This window comes from Kogia breviceps, chromosome 20 (genome assembly GCF_026419965.1).
Source record: "Kogia breviceps isolate mKogBre1 chromosome 20, mKogBre1 haplotype 1, whole genome shotgun sequence".
Lineage (NCBI taxonomy): Eukaryota > Metazoa > Chordata > Mammalia > Artiodactyla > Physeteridae > Kogia > Kogia breviceps.
The window spans coordinates 11607321-11631877 of record NC_081329.1 but is presented as its reverse complement, the minus strand read 5'-3'; the positions used below and the strand labels follow the sequence as shown (position 1 = coordinate 11631877).

The window sequence follows — 24557 nt, the reverse complement described above, 5'->3', positions numbered from 1 at the left end:
TTGATCCAAAACTTTAGAGAAGCTCTCTAAACATTCTCATAAAACAACACAGTGCACAGCAGCAATGCCCACACCCAGACGCATCACAGCGCTCTCCACGGAGCCTTGGGGTCCTCTGGGGATCTGTGGACCCTCTAATTTGGAGTTTGTTAGTTAAGGATTCCCCACCTCAACAACTGGGTAAGGCACTCAGGGAGCCGTATTGGGGGTTGGACCTCCCGCTAGAGGCGGAGGAAAGTGGATGCCCCTTTTATATTCATCTTTAACATTTGGAGTCCTTAACCTCTCCCCAAGGGAGCTCAGGGGCCACCCCCAAGGCAGTTCACGTGGGTTTGCATTATTATGCCATCTCCATAGTCCCCTACCCTGGACACACTCAGGAACTGACAGCGCATCTGGCTTTCTCTGCTGCCTCCGCAGGCCCTCCCTACCGGAGGAAATTCTTTCAGTGTGTGTGTGATGGTCACGGCTAGGGCAGCCCATCGGCCCGTCAGCCTCAGCACCTTTCCCTTGGCTTTACTCCTTCCTTCCTTCCGTTTAGAATAACAGTACAACATAACTCAAAGAGATAAGAATTACATTGTGTTTTCAAGTTTAAAAAAATTAAGAATAAGCTGTCCTATTTCTCTTATTTTTTTTAATTGTAAAAAGCATTCCTTTTACTGGGAAAATGGAAATCTGATCCTCGTCTCAGCTGGCTGAGATGGGAATGGTAATTTGGCCAAGGTGTTTTTTTGTTTTTGTTTTTGTTTTTCCCAGCACAATGTGGAAAGTAACCAGTGGTCTCATGTGAGGGCTTGACTCTAAATGCAATAGAACAGGATAAGGAGACAAGGCACAGGCAGAGGGCGGAGGTAGGGTGACAGCCATTGTAGAATTGATTAAGAGCAGAACGGCTGGTGTCTGACCGCCCTCAGTCCCCGTGAAGCTTTGCCCACGGCCTTGCAAGTTTCACCAGGGTCCAAACGACGTTATAATGCTGATAACAGTTAGCATTTGTTAAGGGCGTGCTATGGGCCATGCACATTTTATAAGCCTTTATATTTAATTTTCTGCCAAACGAAAGACCCAGCTGAGGGGACCGCAGGCATCTGCACTTAGTGCCTGGTCTCCTCACCCACCTGTGTCTGCTGCCCTCCACCGGCCTCCTGGTCGGCCTCCCCGTCCACCCTCCGCCTGGTCCTTCTTGGCATGAAGCCTCATGGTTATCTCTAGCTGTGCTGGTCCGTCTCAAGCTCGCACCCTCCAGCTCTCTGTCTGATTGCTGCCCTCTTGGGGCAGTGCTACCTCAGACCCATCTGCCATAATGACCCCCAGGTCTGTGGTTCAGCTGTGGAACTTTCTGGCTCTATGGCTCTGCTGAAAGGCATCTCCTCCTGCAGCTGGGTTTGGACACGGGCAACCTGAAGAGTAAAACAATGAGGGCTGTATAGAGATGCATACAAAAAGAATAAGTGGCTGAGACCTAGACAAATAATTTGTTTTTAAATGCTTTGAAGATGGAGGCCCTGCTGAAAAGTCCACAGATATGCCCAAGACGAATTTTATGGTCTCTTGTTTACATCCCGAGTTAAGAGGTTTGCGTTACTAAATTGTAAGCGGAAAAAGTCAGTGAGAGAGTTTAAATGGGGCAGAGACGTGGGATGGCAGCAAATCAAGAGATTACCCTGTTCCTTCGCTCCTCCCTATGGTTGGCCCAACTGCAAAGTTAGTGTTAACTTCTGTCATCTTCTAAAATTCCACCTCTCTGTGGGTGCTTGTATTTCTGGAACATTCGCCCCAAGTAATAAGGTTGCACTCTCTCCCCTGGCGTTAATTCTGGGTTGTTTGGGAACCCGGCTTCTCCGAAGGGGTCCATCTCCAGACTTTCTAGTAAAGGGTGAGCATAGATGTTTTTGAAAGGGGATGCTGTACCTTTAAATTCTGAAAGTGAACTTGGCTCAGGAAGGCCAGCCGTCAAGGTCCAGCCCCCAGAAGAGAGAAGAGCGACAGATTCTCCATCCCCAGTCTCTGTAAAGGGACGGCTGTGCCAGCCGTGCTCGGGCAGGCTCCTGGCAGCATGGCAGAGAAGCTCGGGGCCCTCCTGCTGGTCCTTGTCCTCAGCCTGGTGCAGCCAGCCCCGGCCCGCCGGAAGCTCCTGGTGTTTCTGCTGGATGGTTTTCGCTCTGACTACATCAGTGATGAGGCCCTGGAGTCCTTGCCTGGCTTCAGGGAGATCGTGAGCCGGGGGGTAAAAGTGGATTACTTGACCCCAGACTTTCCCAGTCTCTCTTACCCTAACTACTACAGCCTAATGACTGGTGAGTACCGTGTCCTCCTCTGGGCGGGGAGGGGCGGGCTGGAGTCCAGCAGGAGAAGTTAGCTCCTGGCATTAGCGTCTCACGTAAATGTTCAGGTTTCCCTCATCCTTTGGGACACCAGAGATGGACAGGAAGTGTGTGTTCTTGGCTGAGATTTTTTTTTTTCATGGGTGTGTTGTTTTCCAAAAGTTATCCCCAGGACCTCTTTTGGATTCTCTGTGTGGAGGACAGAGAACTACATGAATAGATGATTGTTAAAGTGGTTATTTGTTTTACGAATAAAAAATTCTAGCCTACTCTGTATTTTCTAAGTTCAAATTTAAAAAGTCAGCAGGTCTTCATTTGTATCAAATTTCTTCTGTCCCTTTGCCCTGCAGTCCTCTTGTCTTCCTGGAGCTGTTCTGGCTTGTTTGTCAGTGTGTTAGATTATGAAAGTTACATGTGGGATTCCTGGATGACTCGGAGGGAATTTTCAGGTCATATCCTGAAGTATTACTTAGCAAGGCTACTTGCTGCTTCTTTTGCCTCTTGGGGCCAGGTAAAATGACATGGAGAAGAAAAAATTGAGGTGTAGTTCAGATTCCCATATTGAACTTCTATCTAGCATCTGTTAACAAAACAAAACCCCAGCCCCCCAGCTAACCTGGACTGTGCCTGGGTCTGGAAAAGCTGACTTTTGCCTAAAAATGACCTTGATCTGGGATTGCCAGCACGCCACATGTGATTCCACGAATTTGATCCTCTATCTGTGCTCACGCAGTGAGATTCCTAGCTTCCGGTTTGTGTATCAGCTAACCTTTGTAAGGGCCGGCAAGAGGCGCTCAGAAAGAATTTAGCAAGCTGCCCGGGGATGCTGGTAAGAATGCACTGCTATTGATGCTTATGTAGGACTTAGCTATGTGCTCTGAGCACAGGGAAAGCTCTATAAATTATGTTAACAGGAAGGGGATGAGAACTCTTGTATCTCATTATGGATCTTCACAGGACAGCAAAGCCCAAGGATCCTGGAAAGACAAATTGCTATCTCTGACTTCATACATGGATACTGTGTGCATGTGTACATAAAAATACCATAAAATCAACGGGGAAAGAGATTTTGGAGAATTAGAAATAAAGGCATGGAGAGCAAAAAAAAAAGTCCAGACGACACACAGCAAGGAATTTATCTGCTCATTTTCAAAAATCTCCCCCAACAGACAAACAATCAGCATCTCTCAGATAAAGAAGATGAGCAAAAGTCTCCTCGTCCTCCCTTGGCACGGATCTGCCCTTGCAGGGAAGCCGTTTGAGGGCCGCACAGAGAGGCTGTTGTGTGGCACAAGCCGACTTCAGCACTGCCCGGCGAGTTTCACACCTGCAGCCACCCCGACACCAGTTGTCTCTCTGTCTCTCAGAGCCTGCTGCGAGGCTCGATTCACAAACTGCCACGTGCACTTTTCTCAGTCTCAGTGGAAGAGGAACAAAATCCGTTTTAGCAAGTCAGACTCCAGCGAGCAAAAAGGGACCATTACAGTCTCCACGGAGAGACGCAGCCCGTGACTCGGCCCTTTGTCTGTCCGATCCACATTCCTGATATCAGCACAAGGGCGAATTTGCACAAAGCCTTAGTCACGCAGCCACTTTCTTGTCAGGCTGTGGGTATTTTCTCTGGTCTAGGCACGACAGAAGGGCCCTTCTCGCGGCGAGACAGTGCAGGTCCCATGAATGTTTGACAAAGATCTTACCTTTACTTTCAAACTGAGTCTAGCCCGAGAAAGCCACAGACTCTCCATACGGCTTACGCCTTTAGAGTTTTTGATGGTAAAATGTATGATCTGACTTGAAAGCTTGCTTGGTACTTAAGTTGGCTTTTTCACTTTTATAGAAGCAATATTGTATATAGGATGTGTCCAGCAAGACTCATGTTCATGTGCCAGTGTCTTTGGGTGTGACTTGTCTTGTACCTACTGAGTAGACATAAAGGCTTGGAGCGGGATTGTGGGCTGGGGTGGCCTGGCCATCAGGATGCTGCCATCTCCACTGCCCTGGAACTGACTCAGCGTGAAATCTAGACTATTTCCCCCAATATCTATGGTGCTTTTTCCACCTGATGTTGAAAAATTCCTCTTTTTTTCATATAAGGAAGGATCTATCCATTGGGAGTAGTAGTTAAACATATGGTTTGAGCATATGAACATTTTATGAACCAACGAAAGAATCATGCTAGATCCTTTCGGTACTAAAAGATACGCTGTCTTAAGGTTCCTCAGAATTTATAAGACAGACTGTGATCTCACTTCCTTACATGAATTATTGCCCATAAGCCATAAAGCCCTTGGTGTTCTTCTCTTTGCATAATGAGGAATGATGGGTTATTGGAAAGCACTTGGCCTGGGAGCTGGGAGAACTTGGCTGGAGGCCTTGCAGGGTCGGGAACACTCTCGGCGAGCCATCGCACTGCCCTGAGCCTCAGTCTCCTCAACTTCTGGGTCCTAATCCGGCCAGAACCTCAGGTGTTGCCAGAAGCAGACATGAAATTAGGAGCAGTTAGGACTGGCACCTCTTGGGAGGCCTACATATTAGAAATTAAGCAAATGACTGATCTTTAGAGAGGAGAATTTCACGGGAAGCCACGTGGATGGTGATGGGAAATGAACAGTCACAGGCTTTGTGAGGAACCTTGGAAATCATCTAGCCCAGCCATTGACATGAAGCCACTGTGACTGATCTTTTTTTTCCCTTCAAAATGTGTTTGCACCAGGACAAATGTGAACACAATTCCAATAACGATCAAGAAGACCCATCAGGGGAACTCCCTGGCGGCCCAGGGGTTAGGACTCCACGCTTTCACTGACCAGGGCCTCGGTTCAGTCCCTGGTCGGGGAACTAAGATCCCACAAGCTGTGTGGCCTGGCACCCCGCCCCCCTGCAAAACAGAAGATCCATCAAACAGTTGATTACTGGGAACACATAGGATCTGAAAACAGGGCCATTCACCCAGGGAGCCTACATTCAAGTTGAGCAGGAAAGACACATCACGTACCTACTGATATCTCAGATGAGTAGCAAGGGCCGAACGGTGTCCCTCCACAATTCATATGCTGAAATCCCAACCCTCAGTACACCAGAATGTAACCGTATTTAAGGACTTGGTGTTTAAAGAGGTGATTAAGTTAAATGATGCTGTTAGAGTGGGGCCCTACTCCGCTATGGCTGATGCTCTTTTAAGAAGAGGAAGAGACATCATGGATCAACGTGCCCAGAGAAGAGACCTCATGAGGACAGTGAGAAGGCTGCCACCTGCAAGCCAAGGAGAGCGGTCTCACCAGAAACCAGACCTGCCGACTCCTTGATCTCAGATTTCCAGCCTCCAGAACTGCAAGAGGCCCATTTCTGTTGTTGGGCCACTCAGTCGGTGGTACTTTGTTAGGGCAGCCCTAGCAGACTACTACACCAAGGACCAATGGGTAGTTTCCTAATGTGCTGTGCAAGACCGGAAGAGGGGAGAATTTTCTTGCAGTCGGAGTAGCGTGCGAAAGCATCTTGAAGGCTGGAAGAAACAGCCCCAAGCGTGGCGTTTATCACAATATCTTACTTGATGAGTAAGCTCTTTTTCTGAAGAGCTGTCTGTAGATCAACTTAATTTTAGTTAAAATATAACCACAGTGTAACTGCTATGGGGAAGCTTTCTGTTTTAATCTTATTAATTAATTAATTAATTTATTTATTTATTTATTTTTGGCTGTGCTGGGTCTTCGTTTCTGTGCGAGGGCTTTCTCTAGTTGCGGCGAGCGGGGGCCAATCCTTCATCGCGGTGCGCGGGCCTCTCACCGTCGCGGCCTCTCTTGTTGCGGAGCACAGGCTCCAGACGCGCAGGCTCAGTAGTTGTGGCTCACGGGCCTAGTTGCTCCGCGGCATGTGGGATCTTCCCAGACCAGGGCTCGAACCCGTGTCCCCTGCATCGGCAGGCGGATTCTCAACCACTGCGCCACCAGGGAAGCCCTGTTTTAATCTTTAACTGTGGATCTTTTTGTAAAATTATTCTCTTTGAGGTAAATCCCCATTTGATTTAAGTAAAGTTTAACATGACATCCACAGACAAAAAGCAGTGATTTGTTCAATGCAGATCACGTGTAAGAGAAAACGTTGGGTGTGTTTTGAGGCAGCATAAGGTGGCATCATTTTGCCAAAGCCAATGGCAACATTTGTTTGTAACTCTTGAGCACTTCTGATTAAGTGTATGCGGAAGGGGGCCCAGAAATGTCCTGAGTAGCAGGGAAGCTGGTCTAGAATTTAATCTTCCTGAACATAATCTGCCAAGAGATGAACATATCCTGAGATGGTTGCTATACAGTATGGTATTGTCATGTTAACACTTAGAAGCTGGTAAATAAAGTGCAGGGAGACTGCGTGATTCACTGCAGACACCTAAGAACCTCAGTAGCAGGGCTGAGATTGGAGGGCAGGCCTCAGAGGCCAGTTCTCATACAGGAACCAGCAGGGCCCCGACCTGAGTCCTGGCGTGCCCAGAAGGTGTTGTGTATGACCTGGGACCCAGGACAGAGGTCTCCTTGTGACCAGTCCTGGAAGCAGCCAGAGCCTGGATAAAGGCACTTGATTAATCCTCTAGTGGAATCAAAGCAAAACCAAGGATGTTAACTGCTTAGAATTAGTATCTGTGCCGATGCAGTTCTGACCGCCCTCCTAGAAATGACACGTGAAGCAAATTCTTCCCAGATATCAAGTCCTCACATTCTGGAGTGAGGGATTGCCGGGTAAGGCAAGCTTTCCCTTGCCTTTAAGAAAATAGCTGATTTAAATTAAAACCGGCTGTCACTTGGACCAAAGGAAATCAGTGCAGAAAGTACTTGAGAAATCATGTTTTGAAAAAAAGCCCACATCCTCGGCCTTCTGGAGAATTCAGTTTCACTTGCGGCGGCCTCTGCACACCCACAGCACAAGCGGCGTGGACACGGCCTCTCTCCAGGGCACCCTGGCCTCTCCTCCCCCTGGATCGGCATCTGCTCGGGGCTGCTCAGCCCAGGGCTTGGCTTCCTTGGATGTAGACGCCTCCGTCTGGGGTGCCCACCACTCCCCGCTTACTCTCTCTCCTGCAAAACCCCGTCATCCTTTTGTTTTCAGCAGCGGCCTCCTGGTCATCAAAGGTCAGTCCTCTGCTTTGATGGCCTCCTTCCTGATAGCACCCTCAGTTCCAGGACGCCCTCCTCTCTCTGTTTCCTCCTGTTTCACTGCTTCCTCCTCGGTCCCTTCTGTTGGCCCCTCCTCATCTTCCTCACCACCTTTGCTCCCGCAGCTGAGTCGGCTCCCCTTTCAGGATCGATCGCAAAGCCCCTGCTTCTCCTGCCTCCATCCCTGGGGCCCTGACCAGAGGGTGCGCCCTCGGTAGCCCAGAGCTTCCCCGCAGCTCCTGGTCCCCCACCCTCTCTGCCCTACAGTTTGTCTCACATGCGAACCAGACTAGTCCTCCTAAAACACATGCCCGATGGTGTCACTCCTCTGTTCAGACCCTCCAGTAGATTCAAGCTCTTACAGGACTGGCCCCAGGTCACCCAGCCCCTTTCCAGCCTCGTCCCCCACCATTTCCTCCCTTTTTTCCTCACCTGTTCCAGGCAGGTGGCCATCCCAGGACACCTGAACTTTCTGTTCCTTCTGCCGGGAATGCTTTTCCCCAGAAAGACCCAAAGTTTGAGGGACCTTAGTTCCCTGACCAGGGATTGAACCCGCGCCCTCAGCAGTAAAAGCACCAAGTCCTAACCAGTGGACCGCCAGGGAATTCTCGCTCCATTGCTTTTTTTAGATCTCTTCGCCGAAGTCACTGCAGTGGATACGCCTTCCCTGGCCACCCTCCCTTCACTTGTCATGCTCTGTCTTCAAACAAAATTTATCTTAGTGAAGAAGCATTGTAATAATGATTCAAGCGTTCAGAGTTTCAGGGAACTTGATTATTATATTGATTTTAGATACTACTAAACTAGCAGGCAGAGGAAAAGACTGAAATTATGCTTTGCTTTATGAAAGCAATGAACAGATATTTAGGTGAACGGATTACCATTTATGCCTAATAATCTTATATAACCTCAAAATATGTCTATCAGTTTTGTTTTCCATCTTGACTGTGAGGTCAGGGGCTGCAAGAGGGTTGAAAGGAGAGTCACCCATGAGGAGGGTGCTGGGCCTCAAAGGCCTGGGGTGTAGGGGGTGCAGCAGAACACTAGTCATCAGCGTGGCCCTAGGCAGAGCCTAACTCCAGCCAAGACTGCCGAAGCCAAGAAGGCAGAGGCATCAGTGAAGCATGAACAAGGCAAATGGTTCAGAACCGTGCGAACGGCCGTGAGAGGACAGTGAAGGCCACGTTTTGTGATTTCCTGGCTGTCAGAACCAGGGATGGGCCCGGCGACTTAAAGGGTCAGGCCGTCTTGTGCTCTCAGTCTCCACTCCAGATTGTTTAAGGCTCATGAGAGGCTCCTTAGATATTTGAAAACATGAAATGGTTTATGGGCTGAATCACGTATGTCCTCCTTGTCCAACACACAAATGTATATCTTGAAGTCCTATCCCCCAGTGCCTCAGAATATGACTGCATTTGGAGATAGGGTCTTTAAAATGGCAATTAAGTTAAATGGAGCTGTTAGGGTGGGCCCTAATCCAACATAACTGTTGTCCTGATAAGAAGAGGAGATTAGGACACAGATGGGCACCAAATGAAGACCATGTGCAGACACAGGGAGAAGGTGGCCATCTACAAGCCAAGGAGAGATGGCAGTAGAAAAGACCAAGCCTGATGACACCTTGATTTTGGACTTCTCGCCTCCAGAGAAAAGTAAAGTTCTGTTGTTCAAGTCACCTGGTCTCTGGTACTTTGTTACGACAGCTCTTGGAAACGAACACAGGCAGCATGGAGACACTGGGCGCCAATGGAAGAATGAAGGCTTCTTTAGACACACCACTTCCACCCCCAAACCTGCTTCCTGAGAATTTCTGATGGTTTATGCCCTGAAATTGAGGTGGTCACGGTGTTTGGTTTCCTAGGGCTGCTGTAACAAATTACCACAAATGCGGTGACCGAAAATAATAGAAATTATTCCTTCATAGTTCTGGAAGCCAGTCGTCTGAAATCAAGGTGCCGGCAGGGCCACGCTCCCTCTGAAGGCTCTAGGGGAGCATCTGTTCCGTGCCTTTCTCTTAGCCTTTCTTGTGTTGCCAGCAGTCCTTGGTAGTTTTGGTTTGTAGATTGCATCGAAGTGTCCTTCCAGTCTCTGCCTTCACTGTCATGGCGTTCTCCCTGTGTGTCCCTTCTTATAAGGACACCAGTCATACGGGATTAGGGATTAGGGCCCGTCCTCATTGACCTCATCTGAACTTGATTACATCTGCAAAGACCTTGTGTCTAAGTAAGGTCTCACTCACGGGTGCTGAGGGATAGAACTTCAACGTAACTCTTTAGAGAACACAGTTCAACCCACAGTACATGGCATAGTGGAAAGAGCTATGGATTTGCTGCCAAAGATCTAATTTCATCCGTTCTCTCACTTTCTGACTTGTAGGATTTGAACAAGTGCTTTTGAGTTTCAATATTATTTAGCAGTAGAATGGAGAAAGTACAACTTACCCAATAGGCCCGTTGTGAGGACAGAATGAGAAACTTTGTGTAACCACCGTTATAAAAATTGTACATATTACCCACCTTACCGATAAGATGAGGCTAAATCATGTTGTAGTAACACGCTCTATCAGAGGCTTACCACAGCTAAGGTTTTTATTCACTCATGTGCATGGACTTTAAGGATTAACTGCCCCATTTCCTCTTCATTTTGAGACACAGGCTGAAAAAGCCACTTCTAAATGAGACGTGCTTCTCGCGTGCAGAGGAAAAAGGGAAAGTGGCGAACAGTGTAATGAAGCTTAAAAGTTCGGCTCAGAGGTGGCACAAGTCACATCTACTCCCACTTCATTGGCCAAAGCAAATCATATTGCCAAGCTCGACGCCAATAGTTCAGGATATATAATCGTCACACGGAGGTGGTGGGAATGTAGTTAACATTTATACGCTGAATGGATATTAGGTGCATTTTATAAGAAACTTGTAGGTCTTAATTTAAAGGAATGGCATAGAGATTAAGTGTCTGCAACTCAGGGACACAGGGCTTATTGGGAGTTATAATGGTCTTGAACAGTTCCATGGAGAAGGTGGATCTAGGAATAAACATTGAAAGATGACTGGAAAGATTTTTAGTGGAGATAAATTTGGGGCCAGATCTTAAAAAAAAAAAATCTATAAAGACTCTGATGAGGGACATGGCACAAGTTAAGTCAGAGAAATAGTGACAGACACATGAACAAGACAGAGGGAAGGGTGCTAAACCCATTCGCCATCCCGGTATAGGGTAGAGGGTTAGAGAGAGAGAGGTGAATTTGTTTTTTTAAAAAAGAAAAAACACATGCAATTGATAGAAGGCTTTGAAAGCTAAATTGAAGATAATTCAGTAGGCTCCACCTTTCCTTTTTTTCTACTTCAAACGTTGGAGCATCTATTCTTTCCGATGGGCTATAAGTGAAGAGTTGAATTTGAGGAGTGCCCTTGAGGCAGAACTTGCTGATTGGGTAGTGAGTGAACATGGAAGAGCTGAAAAGAAGGGAACCTGGATCAATTCCAAGCCTATAAGAAATTAAGAAGTCTGGGGCTCCTATGAGCAAAGATGGGAAAGTTTGGACGGCTGTTTATTTGATGAAGTAAATTTTCATCAGAATAGATTTCAGGTTGGATTAGGATATTCACCTGGAGTTGGCCCTTTAGGGGATCAGAGACAATCTGTTCAAGGAGAGTTCCAGAAACCTGTAGAATAGTCATGGGGGTCAAGGAGAGAAATTGCTTCTGTGGGTTCCAGTGGACCCCAGTATATGGACTTCTCATCTGTCCGCTTGCCCCACGGCTGGTAAAGGACATTTCTCACAAACACACAATTAAATCTGTCTTCTCATCTGCATGAACTCTTGCCTCAATTTTGTCACTTACTTCCCAGAGACACCTAACAACACCTTTGCAGGTTTCCACTTAAAGCTGTGGTGCGTGTAATGGGTCCTGAGTAAGCCGCCTGCAGAAAGCGGCTGGGTGTGTGAGGTGCTGGGCGACAGAAGCCGTGACGAGCACTCACTAGCTCAAGCCCGGGGAAAAAAGCGCGTTCCAAGAACTTACGAAAATAATCTCTCCCGGCACGTCATTACTTCAGCTCTCATCATCAGACCTCTCGACACTGAAGTGCCACTTTTCAAAAAGTATGTTTCTCTTGGCTTCCGCGGTGATGCCAGGGTGTTCATTTCATCCGGCTGCTGGGAATGTACTCCCTGCAGGAGGGGACGGAGAGGCTGGCGGGCAGAGTTGTGGTGAAAGTCTTTGATTATAAGCACGGCAAACCCTCTTTTAGGAGGTTCCCTTCCTGGAGCCAGGTGGTCTCCATACCAGGCTGGTCTGCTGTCTCACTCCCTCTCCTGTCTGCCCACTGCTGATGGATGGGACCACGGGCTTCCTGCCAAGGCAGCTCTCGGGACCTGCTCCATCATCAGTGCTACGCCACAAACGGGTTCGAGAACATTTAGAATGGCTGCAGAGGGAGCCTCAGTCAGCATGTTAACATTTATTGCGGAGACGCCTTAGGCGGCACCTACTGGGGTTTCAGAGTCCCCGCGCGTGCGTAAGGCCGTCGCGTCCACGGTCTCCTGGGCGAGGACCCAGGGCGGGTCCGGGGCTCCTCTGCGTCCCGTGTGTAGCATTTGGCTCGTGTCAGATCTTGTGCTTGATCATCACCTGCTCCTGTCTTGGGCGCTTTCTGGAGCGAGGAGAGGAGTGAGGGCTTGACGGGCAGGTCCCAGAGCCGCGTGGGGCCGACGCACCTGGACGGAGGGCTGCGCAGGCCGAAGTCGCAGGCCGGCTTGTGGGGAGGGGGACGGGGAGCCTTCACCCCCCCGGCGCAGCAGCCTCCCCTGGGCACCCGCCTGTCAGGGTCCGGAGGACAGCTGCGGTCGTTGTGAGAGCTCGTGTAGGCGTCTGCAGCAGGGCGTCCCCGCCTGGGTGCTGGCGGCCATGAGAGGGCTGCGGGTGTGCTGGGGGCCTGGTCCCCCGCCCCAGCCCCCCGGGGAGAGCAGCCTTGTCTGTTCGCCCCAGGTTGCCGGGCAAAAAATGTGTGACGGGCAGCACGCTGGCAAGCCCTGCTGGAGCAGAAGGAGTGCGGGCAGGGCGTCAGGGGCTCCCCTCTGAGGGGCCGGCCTAGAGGCGCTCTACCAGGGCCCACCCTGGGCGCAGCCTCCGAAGGCCCTCCGCCTGCCGTCTTGCAGGCCGTCCGTACGGCACTCTGCCCTGCTGCGGGCCTACTCTCACTCCCAGTGTAGTGGGATGTGGGCCATCGAAGCCTCTGGGCCCAGAGCTCGCTCAGAAGAGACAGTTGATGGTGTCTGTCGCACTCCTTAGGTTCGGTGCCAGGAACTAGACTTGTGTTCGATCCCATGGCGGAAGCCTTCTGTTATTGATCTGTCTTCTGAGTCTCTGGAGTTTTGTTGCTGAACCTCATCAGCTGAGGTCCCCCTATTTTCTAACAAACTGCTGTTTCCGCCCCACTGGATTCTGGATTCCGCCAGCCATACTCTGTAGGCTTCTGAGTTCCCTCCTTCGTCCTCACGTGGGCTGTGCTTCTCCTTCCCAGGTCCAAGTGAGCACCCCCTGCCGCATTTAGCCTGTTGTCCTGGACCTCCCAGCACCCGAGGCTCTCCGGTTTTGCTGGGCTCTGTGGGTGGATCTAATTCCAGGTTCTGGTTACTCCCAGTCTGGCCCGTTCCCCGACAGCTTGGCCAGCTGGCCTCACCCCAAAACATGACACCCCTCCCTGTATGTTTCTGTGTGGCAGTGCTAGTGCGTTTATTTGTCTCATTGTGCAGAACAGAGACTGGGGTGTAAGATTCGGTTCCAGCATCTATATAAGGGCAGAACCTCACCAAACACAGGCCTCTGAGTCAGGCCAGAGTCTGGCCTCCCTCACATGTACAGGGATGGAAGCCGAGGAATCCTTTCCAACCCTTCCTGCCTGTTTATCCACGCCGGCCACTTTGCCTGCGCCCTCTGGGCACTCCACTCTTTCTTGGACGGGCTTCCCTGCTTGGTTTGCTTTTGCTTTTTCCTCATCCTCCTTAATGCCTCCCGAGACGTGTAAGCCGAAGTGGAGATGGAATTCGAAGAAGCTTTGTGTGTAGATTTCATCGAAGATCCAGTCGGGAAGGTGGTGAAAGCGCCTAGAAGATTGTGTGTGTTGAGGGTGGAGGGTGCTTAGGCTCAGCTCACCCCCCCACTCCCTCCACTTCCCAGGCCTTGGCTGTTCATCGGAGGCTGGCTGCTGTTCTTCACAAGCCTTAAATGACCTCACCAAGTTCTGATGGAACAGATAAGAAAGTCACAGTCCAAAGACTTCACTCTCAGGCTGTGTTAACAGCTGCTAAAAGCTAAAATAATCAAATGGAAACAAAACTGCCTTTATTTACTCAATTCTCAACCACCTGTTTGACTAGCCTTTTGAACTGACTAGCCAGCTGTGTGGTGAATCCCACCTCAGGAGCTTCCATCAGTGGAAACAGACTGATTCCTTCCCTTCGAACACGGGATCATCAGGGTTCTGTTGGCCAGTTGTGAAACCCCTGCGGGAATGGAATTTTGGAGAATGACCTCTTTCCCTCCCTGTTTTGGTTGGAGGCCTCTCCGAGAACGCCCAGTCCTTCCCTCTGCTTATACTACTTATTACTTCTGAAAGCGCTCTACTCCCATTCTCCCTGGAACCCCCGAGCCTCCACCCCAGCCCGGACCCAGCTGCCCTCCACCCATCTTTCTCTTTGAAGCCAAAATAAGATGTCCGCCCTCTACAAGGCCTTGACCCACAGATAGTAACATCTCAGAGCTGGATGGCACTCTGAGATCTCATTTTCATCCATTTGCTGGCTCCTTTACCACTTACTGTCTGAACCACAGAATCTGGTAATTACAACAGCATGTAATGTTGATGTATGTTCGTGAAGTGCATTTGTGTATGATCGTTCCCTATGCGGGGATACATGATCATTTTCTAGGTGAGAGGTGCTGTTCTGAAGGGACATGGCCTCTGTCTTGGATGAGCTTGCAGTTGAGCTGAGCAACTCAGTGTGTGCAGAAAGAAATAGTCATCGGCCAGGACAGAGGAGTCACGAGATGCGGGGACCCTTTCTAAGGGTGTGTGGTGAAGAGGGAAGGTTTGCCGAGGTGACGGTGTTTGAGTGAAGCCTGAAGGATTTGGGCGGGTTGAAACCCGGCGGAAGGGCCGAGAGGGTGAATGGCATTGCTCAAGTCAAGGCGGAGAAGGGGGGTGACGGGGAGCGTTTGGAGAGCAGAAGTGAGCTTTGAGATGATTACCCGGACATCTCTGAGTAGTGTGGGTTTGGGAGAGGCCATCCAAATCCAAGGTGAGAATGAAGGAGCCTGGCAGTCAAGTCCCCAGAATTCTGTAGCCCATCCTGTTTCCCTGTCTTCCTTGCTTCCTTCAAGGCATATATGCCTTCCTTCCTCCCCTGCCCTTTAAAGTCACGTTCACCGTGTGTTTAAATGAGCTCAGTTTGAGATGATAAAAAGTCCCAAAGGAAGGAGTGTGTCCAGCAGGTAATATCAGCTCTCCAAAGACAAAAGGGACTGGACACCTACTTGAAACATGATGGAAGGGAATATACTGGCTAATGTTTCAATAAAATATATCAGTACAGTATCTAAGTCTCATACTTTGGGCACTTGCAAGACGCCTGGGTGGTGATTTATTTACTAGCCATGAAGGCTGGAGATACAGATTTCAGAGTTGCCCTCATAGGGGTGGAAATTATGTGAGTAGATGAGGCTCCTTGGGAGGACTGTGTCAAGAGAAGGGAAAGAGGTCAAGATGAAACCTTGGGGGACCTTCTTACATTTAGGGAGCATGACGTAGCAGAAGAGACAGGAAAGGAGACAAGGAAGAAGTAAAGACCTATCACAGAACATTCTAGCAAAGACCTCAAATGAAAATCAGGAGTCAAGCAGGGTCAGAGTAATCAAGGAAAGAAGTTTCTATAGGAGATGGACAGTATTATCAAACAGAAAAATTGAAAAGAAGAAACAAAAAAGGGGCTCTGCATGTAGCAGCAGGGTTTGGAGACCAGTAGGGAGACGGAAAGTCTGGACGAGACTGTAGGTAAATCCTGCATTTGGAGGACTTGAGGGCTGGTATTTGACTGTGTAGCTGGGAATCATCTGAGGGATGTAACTTAGTCTTGATATGCTAATGAGGTCCTGTATGTGGATCTCTAGAGTTGGGCTCTCAAGTGATCTTTTAAAATTATTAATAGATTTATTGAGGTATAATTTACATACCATAAAATCTATCCATTGTAAGTGTACAGCTCAATGACTTTTAGTATGTTTACAGAGGTGTGCATCTATCAGCACGATATAATTTTAGAATATTTCCATCATCCCAAAAGGAAAACTTGGGCTGGGTAGTTGCTCCGCATTTTCACCTCCAGCCCTAAGTAACCACTAATCTTCTTTCTTTCTCTAAAGATTTGCCTTTTCTGGACATTTCATATAAATGGAACCGTGTGTTGTTTTGTATTTGGCTTCTTTCACTCAGCATAATGCTTCTGAGGTTCATCCATGTTGTATTAGTACATCATTCCTTTTCATTGGCAAAAAATATTCTATTGTACGGATAACCCACACTTTGTGTATTCATTCACCAGCTGATGAACATTTGGGTCATTTCTATTTTTCAGCTATTATGAATAAGGCTGCTATGGACATCCATGTACAAGCCTTTGTGTGGACATATGTTGTCATTCCTCCTGGGTAGATACCTAGGCATGAAATTGCTGGGTAATTCTACATTTAACATTATGAGGAATTGCCAAGCTGTTTTTCAAAGTGGCTGTACCATTTTATATTCCCACTGTATGACGGTTCCCATTTTTCTACATCCTCAATAACACTTGTCATTGTCTTTCCTTTTTTACTATAGCCATTCGAGGGGAGTGACAAGGTATTTCATTGTGGTTTTGATTTACATTTCCCTAAGAACTAAGTTGCTTAGCATCATGTGCTTATTGGCTATTTGATAACTTCTTTGGAAAAATGTCTACTCAAATTCTATTACCCATTTAAAAAAATTGGGTTGTCTTTTTATTATTAGTTTTGGGAGTTCTTTATGTATTTTGGATGTATATTTCTCATGGATTATATGATTTGAAAACATTTTTCCCCCAGGTGGGGGGTTGTCGTCACCTTCCTGAAGTGCCTTGAAGTACAAAAGCATTTAATGTTGGTGAAGTCCAATATCTCAGTCTTTTCTTTTTGTACTTTTTGTGTCATATCTAAGAAATAATTGACTGATCCAACAACATGAAGATTTACTCCTGTGTTTTCTTCTGTGAGTTTTATACTTTTAGTTCTTACATCTAGGTCTGCAATACATGTTGAGCTAATTTTTGTGTATGGTGTGAAGTAGTTGCTCCGGCACCATTTGTTGAAAAAACTATTCCTTTCTTGATATTTTTGTAGGAAATCAACTGACCATGAATGTTAGAGTTTATTCCTGGGCTCTCAGTTTTACTTCCTATGTCCATCCTTATGCCAGCACCACGCTATCACGATTGCTGTAGCTTTGTTTTTTTTTTGCGGTACGCGGGCCTCTCACTGTTGTGGCCTCTCCTGTTGTCTCTCCTGTTGTGGAGCACAGGCTCTGGACGCGCAGGCTCAGTGGCCATGGCTCACGGGCCCAGCCGCTCCGTGGCATGTGGGATCTTCCCGGACCGGGACACGAACCCTTGTCCCCTGCATTGGCAGGCGGACTCTCAACCACTGCGCCACCAGGGAAGCCCGATTGCTGTAGCTTTGTAGTGAGTTTTGAAATAGGAGTGTGTAAGTCTTCCCACTTCTTACTTCTTTTTGAAGATGGTTTTGGCTATTTTGAGTCACTTGTATTTCCAAATAAGTTTTAGGATGAGCTTTTCAACTTCTGGAAAAAAGATCCAGCTGGGATTTTGTTAGGTGTTGTGTTGAATCTATAGAACAATTTAGGAAATATTGCCAACTTAACAATATTAAGTCTTTTGATCCATAAACATGAGACGTCCACTTATTCAGGTTCCAAATTCTTTCCACACTGCTTTATAATTTTCAGTGCACAAGTCTTGCACTTCTTCTAAAATATTTCTGGGCATTTTATTTTTTGATGTTATTATGAATGGAATTATTTTCTTAATTTCATTTTTGTGGTGTATGAAAACTCAACTGATTTCTGGGTGTTGATCTTGCATCTTGCTGCCTTGCTGAATTTGTTTATTAGTTCTGATAGAATTACGTGGATTCCTTAGGATTCTCTGCATCACAAGAATCTACAAGATCATGTTTCTTGCAAATAAAAACAGTTTCTTCTTCCTTTCTAATCTTGATACCTTCAGACGATCTTTATAATCACCTTGGGAGTTATGTAAGGGCAAATCTGCAGATGAGAGAACTCAAGTCTGGGGACGGTATGCAGTTTGTGTGAGGTCACCTAGCCAGGAAGTGGATAAACCAGGACCAGAACGAGGACCTCTGCATTCCCCCAGCCCAGCCCATCACTCAGCATCTTCACCATGCAGCCTCTGGTTGGTGGAGTCAGAGTCTGCGAGGATGATGGAGGCCTCTGTCTCTGCAGCACTCCTATTGTCCTCCTTTGTTACAGCCGCCAGATTTAGTCAAGAGGGAACAGGATGTACATTTCCCAAACGTCTGCAGGATTCCTACATCCATGTGTTTAAAGCGCCTAGTCCCAGGTGCTTTCAAATAGTATTTCAGTCAGTCCTCAGAAAACCATGTAAGGTGGGCATAGTTATCCTGGTTTTATAGATGAGGAAGCCAAGGCTGTGAGCTCTTTTTTTTCTTTTAATTTTTATTATTTATTTATTTATTTTAACATCTTTATTGCAGTATAATTGCTTTACATTGTTGTGTTAGTTTCTGCTGTATAACAAAGTGAATCAGCTATATGTATACAGATATCCCCATATCCCCTCCCTCTTGCGTCTCCCTCCCACCCTCCCTATCCCACCCCTCTAGGTGGTCACAAAGCACCGAGCTGATCTCCCTGTGCTATGCGGCTGCTTCCCACTAGCTATCTGTTTTACGTTTGGTAGTGTATATATGTCCATGCCACTCTCTCACTTCGTCCCAGCTTACCCTTCCCCCTCCCCGTGTCCTCAAGTCCATTCTCTACGTCTGCATCTTTATTCCTGTCCTGCCCCTAGGTTTTTCAGAACCTTTTTTTTTTCTTTTTTTTTTTAGATTCCCTATATATGTGTTAGCATTCGGTATTTGTTTTTCTCTTTCTGACTTACTTCACCCTGTATGACAGACTCTAGGTCCATCCCCCTCACTACAAATAACTCAATTTTGTTTCTTTTTGTGTGTGAGCTCTTAACTTACTCATTCAAGCTCACAGAGCCCCAGGATGGCAGAACTGTGATTACAAAATCCTGTGCTCTTGTTAGGACTTCCTGCCTTCACAGAAGTGGCTCTCAGAGCAGCACCGTCCTGGGTGGCCATCTAAGTGTCCGTCCCTCAGATAGTGACCTTGTAGTTGCATTACGCACATGACACACGCCTATACACACGGACTCCACAGTGCATGTGTCACGGCCCTTCCAAGCTTCTTCCAGACTAGGCAACCTCACGGACAGCTCTGTTTTTAAACCCTCCTTTGTGTGTCTCAATGGACAATACGAACAATAAGCGCTTCTGGGGTTGAGTACAAAAGAGAGGATTCAACCTCAGACACTTAGCTACTTATCTCAAATGGCCACGGCCGAACAGTTGTGAGGAATGGTTTAAACAGGCTTCTTTTGATAAGCCCCATCTGGGACACTGACCCAGCCCACCGAGGTGCTGCCCCGGACTAGCTGCATATAAGTACACTTGGTTCTGGGGGCCTGGGAGGGCATGGTGGTCCCGGTGAGGGCAGGACCCTCCCACTCAAGTGTCTTGTCTACCCTTACACTCAGCAGGAACTCCGTAAGTATCTCCTTGTGTTTGTTTTAAAGTTACTTGGAAGCTGCTTTATCCTAAATACTCAGCCAGTTTCCTTTATAAGCTATTCTCTGCCCCCTTCCACCCCTCATTCCTTACAGAAAGGCAGTCCCTGCTGCTGGGCCATCAAGGGGGACCTTTTTAGTTTCACAGCAGATGAAAAATCCAAATGGACGTGGCAAAGATTGCCTCAAGACATTGCCCTACGACTCCCTCTCCTCAGCCCCAATCCATACCCGACCCAGGACGGGTTTTAGGAATACAAAGCAGAAATGGGTATAATTAAGTATTTGCAAACTCTGTCAAATATTTTAAGAGGCAAGTAGATACCAAATTTTAAATGCCTATGGCTTCCTTTTTCGCTAAATTCCAAATTGGTGAGTAATCCAGAGCTCTGGTGGCTTAAAACAACTTCAGTCTTATTCCCAAGAGCTTTTAGGTTTGGCAGTTTAAGCCATTTATAACTGAGAGTCTGGGACAGTTCTCAGGAACAGCAGGCCCCTCGGGCGACATGGTGTGAGGTAGAAGGTATCCTGTTTGCCCAGCTTCAACCTCCGGGTGGTTTTGGGGTCAGCAGGAGAATATGAATTTCTTAATAACGTGAAATAAAAAGGCAATGCTTCTGCCCAAACAAGATTACCGTGTGTTTGACTTCGCCATATTTTAAAGTTTTTTAGGTCACGGCTGGACGTAACCACTTCTCCCCTCACATGAGTCCCCTTCCTGTGTTCGTGTGCCAATCTGGGCTTGGCCTGGTCACTTCCTCCCTGTCTCTTGGTGGTGTCTGCGTGGGAAGGGTCATGGATTAGAAGCAGGAGATGTTGGTTCAAGTCCGGCTATGGTGATTTCTTTCTTTTTTTTTTTAATTTGCGATACGCGGGCCTCTCACTGTTCTGGCCTCTCCCGTTGCGGGGCACAGGCTCCGGACGCGCAGGCTCAGCAGCCACGGCTCACGGGCCCAGCCGCTCCGCATCACGTGGGATCTTCCCGGACCGGGGCACGAACCCGTGTCCCCTGCGTCGACAGGCGGACTCTCAACCACTGCGCCACCAGGGAAGCCCTATGGTGATTTCTAAACCCGCTGGCCTCAAAGTCTGTCTGGTTTCGAGTTGCTCTTCTGAAAAAAATGAAGGGGTTTAGGGCTCTGGGGAGTGAGTTCAAATGCTGTGGCAAGGTCCTCTTTCTTATCTGTCGTTGTGACCACTTCTGCTCTGCTTCCCCCGAACCTTCTGACCTTGGCTCACGTCAAGGGGAAGGCAGTGTTGTTAGGTGATCCGTGCCCCTCTTCACTGCGTCGCTACTGAACCGAACGGGCGCTGCGGCTGAGGTTAGCATTTGAAGCCAGACAACCATACGTATATTTTTAAAAGCAGGAATGTAGTTTTTGCCCCCCACGCCTTGCCCTGTTAAGATTCAGAGTTATGATTTTAAAAAGGGGGAAAATGGCCTGGCTTGAGGTAGGATTTGGGGGATTAGAAGCCTAGGCCAGAAATTTCTACTTGAAATCACATCCTTCACTACCAATTTACCAGAGGAACAAAGTTTAATTCTTTTTTGGGAAAAACCTAATGGACTCCATCCCCCTCTGTTTCACTGGAATAACCCCCATGTAGGGCCGTGGCGGGGAGAGAAGGACGGCGAGGGAAGAATTCTCTGGTGTAGCCAGGAGGAACTGTTTACTGTACCAATTCCAATCCACTTTCCCCACACAGGGCCTGCTGGCCCGCCAGGCACACAGAGCTGCTAGGTTCCAAACCCTGAAACAGCCTGACAGGCCAACTGGCCGCCCTGGTGGGTCACAGATGGAAAATCCAGGAAATGAAGTTTTTTAAAAGAATGGCAAATACATTCGCTTGCTTAAGCACCTTACCTGTCATTTCGGTTCCTATCAGTCTTTCTAGATGGATTCAGTTTCAAGTCAAGTGTTAATGAGACCAGATGTTGACTTCTACACGGTATCAGTACCTATTCTATCACATAAGGAAACAAAATGCAAAAATGGCCCTGTCAGTGGGCCCGGTGGATTACCAATGAATCTCACAATTGCGGTTTGATGTCTTTATTTTGAAATGTCTCCACCATTTAGTTGGTAATACATTCTCCTGAATCTTTTCTCATCAGAATTGCTTCTCCCTGAAGCTAAATTGTTCCTAAATTTTCCAACCTCTGGAGCTACTTGACATCACTTTTCACAGGTGGCTTCTCCTGAATTCCCTTTACATCTTACAGGAGATGCCCGTCTGTGCTCCCACGGAGGGATTCCTAGCGCCACCGGCAAACATAGAGTGGTCAGGCCAAGGTGTGGCTTCAGGATGGAAGCTTCTCATCATGTGCCCACGATGACACAAATGGAACATAGGTTTCCAGATCTTCAGATAATATTGGGAGGAGTAGAAACGGCAGTTGGTGAAGAAATGACCTTCTTTACTTGGAGCAAAAATCTAGAATGATGTTTGATTTTGTTAACTAGAATAGGGTTGGTGTTTTAAGAAAATGTTCGCTTTGCAGAATCTCCCCACTGCAGCTGAGCTCAGTTAACGTTTTCACAAGGAGACACCATGGGGAAAGGCTTCAGGCACAGTGAAAACCAACGCTTGACTTCTGGAATTGAAATGTAAACCTGAGAATGAAAGCAGAGACCACTGGGCTCGTTCAACACATGGCCATGTTACATTCTTTCCTGGGATAGGCTCCTATGAGAGCCCGTGCCTTTAATGTTAGCTCAGAGAGACTTATGACTAGATACCTCTGCTCCCATAAATGATCTGTTAGACTCTAGCATCCAGTAGTCAGTCTTTTATTTTTATTAAAGAATGTATACTCTGTGATAGTGCGGAGTCTTGTTCACTGCTGTATCTCCCCAGCTCCTGGAACAGTGCCTGGCTCATTCATCCATTACATAAATATTCCCAGAGCAGTTGCTACGTGGACATGAGAGGCGTTCATCTTTCATTTATCTTTTACTCAAAAAGCATCCAGTGCCTTTCGTGAGCCCAGAGGTACACTCTTCTAGGTACTGGAGACACACATGAACAAAACAGGGCAGAGTTTCCACCCTCACGGAACTTACATTCCTGTGAAGTGCCACAGACAAATAAACAAACAGGTAATGTCATGTAGTAAAAAATTCTATGGAAAAAGTGAAAAAGGTTAAGGGCTCCGAGAACGCTGAGAGTGCCATTTTATAGAGAGTGGTCTGCAAATACCTCTCTGATAAGATAGAATTCAAGCAAAGACCTGAAGCGAGTAAGGGGGCTGGCCACGTGGATATGTGACAGCAAAGAGCTCCAGACGAGGGGACAGCAAGGATGACAGCCCAGAGGCAGGCACGCGCCCGGGGTCTTGAAGGAACAGCAAAGAGCCAGGGTAGTCACAGCAAAAGTGAGTGATGGGGAGGGTGGCAGACGAGGCCTGGGGCCTCACAAGTGGGGTGGCTGCTAGAGAAATGCTCGGCTCCGATGTCCAGCTGCGGGGAGCCTGGTTAACCCATGGTTCCCCTGCTGCCCGCTGGGCCCACCACTGTGCTGGTGCGGAAGCCCCACTTCTCCCAGGCTGATCCTAACCAATGACCAAGCAAGGCCGGGGTCCTACCTTTGCCCATCCCTCTAATGGGTGACTTTGGCTGAAGGACCCCCATCAATCTGGCCAAACTTTCTTACATTTGCAGAGGCCCTTTCTTCCCAGTCCCTTGCTTCTCCATCTCCTTTCGCAAATGTCAGACCCTCACAAGTGGGGGGGTCTCCCCCCTACTCCTGCTCCCTCCTCTTGATCTGTAACAGCTGCTTCCCTCAGTAAATGTCATGCATGTCTAATCTTCTCTCAGTGTCTCCTTCCCGAAGGGCCTGAGCTAACACAAGGCCACATCAGGTCCCTGGAGGTCATGCGGACGCTGGACCTTATTCTGAGTGCAGAGAAAGGCACTGGAGGGTTTTGAGGAGAGGAGTGGTGTGATATAACTCCCATCTTAGAAAATCACTCTGGCTACGGGTGCAGAGACTAGGGACCAGCGAGGGTGAGGGTTGGCAGCAGGGTCGGGCAAATGTATGAATGGCAGTCTAATTTTTGATGTCACCCTTCTACCATCACTGCTCTTCCTAAGTTCACCCAAGACCTTCTAATAGCAACATCCAATGCCATCTTTCAACCTCTCTCTGTGGAATTTCACCTTTTGACCATCCATGCCTCCTGCGGACTTTTTTTTTTTTTTTTTTGTGGTACGCGGGCCTCTCACTGCTGTGGTCTCTCCCGTTGCGGAGCACAGGCTCCGGACGCGCAGGCCCAGCGGCCACGGCTCACGGGCCCAGCCGCTCCGCAGCATGTGGGATCCTCCCGGACCGGGGCGCGAACCCGTGTCTCCCGCATCGGCAGGTGGACTCTCAACCACTGTGCCACCAGGGAAGCCCTGGACTGTCTCTTTATCGGGTCCCAAGTGTCCATCGTCCCCTCAATCTCCCCTTCGAGTAACTTCCACTGACTTGTCTTTTGCCAGCCCTTCACACTGAGGCTCCAAGAAGAGAGTTTGGTTCTTGTTCTCTGGTCTTTGCTTGTTCTCTCTTCTCATCTTGGCGGTCTCAGCCCTCATGAGGTCTTACCCCTCACGCACATTTATTGGTAGTTCTCATCTGTCACCACTTCTGCCCCAGAGAAGCACTAATCTACTTTATGTCTTTTTAACTTTGCCTTTCATGGATATTTCACATAAATGGAGTCATTCAATATGTGGTCCCTTGGGTCTGGCTTCTCTTAATGAGCATAATATATATTTTTTAACATCTTTATTGGAGTATAACTGTTTTACAATAGTGTGTTAGTTTTTCCTTTACAACAAAGTAAATCAGTTATACATATACATATGTTCCCATATCTCTTCCCTCTTGCGTCTCCCTCCCTCCCACCCTCCCTATCCCACCCCTCTAGGTGGTCACAAAGCTCAGAGGTGAACTCCCTGTGCTAGAACATAATATTTTTGAGGCTCAGTCACCTGGTGGCGTGTCCGTAGTGTGTTCCTTTTTATTGCTGAGTAGTATTCCATCATGTGGATATCTCCCAAGTTTTTATAATAATAAAAAAAAGTCTTAAAGCTACAAAAACGCTGAAATAGTATTATGAGTATCCGTGCGCTGTGATTCTCTGGTTGTTAACATTTGGCGTGTTCGCTTTTATTC

The 24557-nt window shown here is 47.9% G+C and overlaps 1 protein-coding gene across 2 annotated transcripts in view; it reads left to right on the top strand.

Annotated features, from left to right (window-relative positions):
• Positions 1 to 1726: 1726 nt before the first annotated feature.
• Positions 1727 to 24557, top strand: part of ENPP6 (ectonucleotide pyrophosphatase/phosphodiesterase 6) — an 89978-nt gene continuing 67147 nt past the window's right edge. Inside the window, exon 1 of one of the 2 annotated variants that reach the window (XM_059049579.2) lies at positions 1727 to 2300. In XM_059049579.2, coding sequence (XP_058905562.1) covers positions 2060 to 2300 — 241 coding nt within the window. In that variant the 5' untranslated portion in view covers positions 1727 to 2059. The remainder of the gene's footprint in view (positions 2301 to 24557) is intronic. The other variant, XM_067022544.1, reaches the window with a different exon arrangement.